This window comes from Dioscorea cayenensis, chromosome 8, assembly GCF_009730915.1.
Source record: "Dioscorea cayenensis subsp. rotundata cultivar TDr96_F1 chromosome 8, TDr96_F1_v2_PseudoChromosome.rev07_lg8_w22 25.fasta, whole genome shotgun sequence".
NCBI lineage: Eukaryota > Viridiplantae > Streptophyta > Magnoliopsida > Dioscoreales > Dioscoreaceae > Dioscorea > Dioscorea cayenensis.
Genome location: NC_052478.1, coordinates 8,100,947 through 8,102,386, shown reverse-complemented (window position 1 = coordinate 8,102,386; position 1,440 = coordinate 8,100,947). Strand labels below are relative to the sequence as shown.

At 36.5% G+C, this 1,440-nt stretch overlaps 1 protein-coding gene across 1 annotated transcript; it reads left to right on the top strand.

The window, feature by feature from the left end:
* The first annotated feature begins 262 nt into the window (after positions 1–262).
* LOC120267242 (L10-interacting MYB domain-containing protein-like) lies at positions 263–1,200 on the top strand. Its single transcript, XM_039274927.1, has 2 exons — positions 263–613; positions 748–1,200. The coding sequence occupies exons 1-2, from the start codon at positions 263–265 to the stop codon at positions 1,198–1,200; spliced, it is 804 nt and encodes a 267-aa protein (XP_039130861.1).
* Positions 1,201–1,440: the final 240 nt, after the last annotated feature.

Sequence of the window (1,440 nt, the reverse complement as noted above, 5' to 3'; positions counted from 1 at the left end):
TCTAAAATAGACAATTTTTGTTTGTTTTTCTAATAGCAGTAAAACCATATTAAAATATTATTCTGTAGATTACTGCTGAATTCTTAGCCTTGATAATCAATCCATGTTTTATGTGTGCATTTTTAATTAGGTAGCTAGTAGACATGTCTAGGTTCTTTAACATATATTGACTATTTGTTTTCCCTTTTAGGAATCATTTTTATAGTCAAGAATTCTAGTGTGGTGTATAAGGGCACAAATTCATAATCATATCCTCTTAAAAATGGCTTCAAAACTAGCACCCAAAAGAGCTGCAGGTGGGACAGATGTAAGTGATGGAAATTCAGTTGTATCTAAAACTATTCCAAAAGGTAGATGGAATGACATAAAGACTGAATCGCTACTAAAGATATGTGTTGAGGAGGTTCAAGCTGGTAATAGGCCACACACCCACTTCACAAAAGAAGGTTGGAAAAATATCGTGGCAAAGTTTTATTTGAGAACAGGGGTGAGTTATAACTACAAGCAATTAAAAAATAAATGGGACATACTGAAGAAAGAATTCTCCATGTGGGCAAAGCTAGTGGAGCACCAGACTAGCCTTGGATGGGACCCTATTAAGAGGACAATTGTGGCAAGCGATGATTGGTGGGAAAGAAAGAAACAAGCCAGCTTACAAGAATTATTTATTTATTTCTTTCTTATGTTATTATTAACTTGAATAAATTATAACAAATTATCTTTGGTTTATTGCATTGTTTGCAACAGGAAAACCCAGAATATTTGAAATGGCGAAATGAGGGTCCAAAATTCCTAGACATGATGGAGATTTGCTTCAAAGATGTGGTGGCGATAGGGTACATGGCATTGGTCCCATATGCAGACCCATCTACTGACAATGAAGTTTCTAACGATGATGTTCACAATGAGATGAATGAAAGAGAAACCGATGCAGACAACTTTCATGTTGATGGTGCAACTCCTGAACAATGTAATGATACCCCAAGGGCTGAAACTAGCACAGCACAAGATAAGAAGAGACGAAAAACTACACGAAAAGAAAGAAAAAGTGCAACGGACAAATTACAAGAATTATTTGATCGTCTTATCTCTGGGATGGATAATATGTCCCGTTCAACTACTTCAAAAGCTGAAGACGAGGATCCCTACAGTATTGGCAAATGTGTGGATTTGTTGGACATGATGCCGGGGATTGAATGAGGGAGCCAAGAATACTACCTCATGGTTAGGATGTTTACAAGGAAAACTTATAGAGAGACCTTCGTGCACCTAATGAATAGGGATCCATCACTTGCTAAGGGCTGGTTAAACACATTCAATATGGACAACATCGACCGATTTTAACTTCTACAATAGTGCATCTATCCTTATATATGTTTGCACTTGTTCGTTATGTTGAACGTAGTTTGTCTTTGTGTTGAAGTCATTGCTTTGAACTTA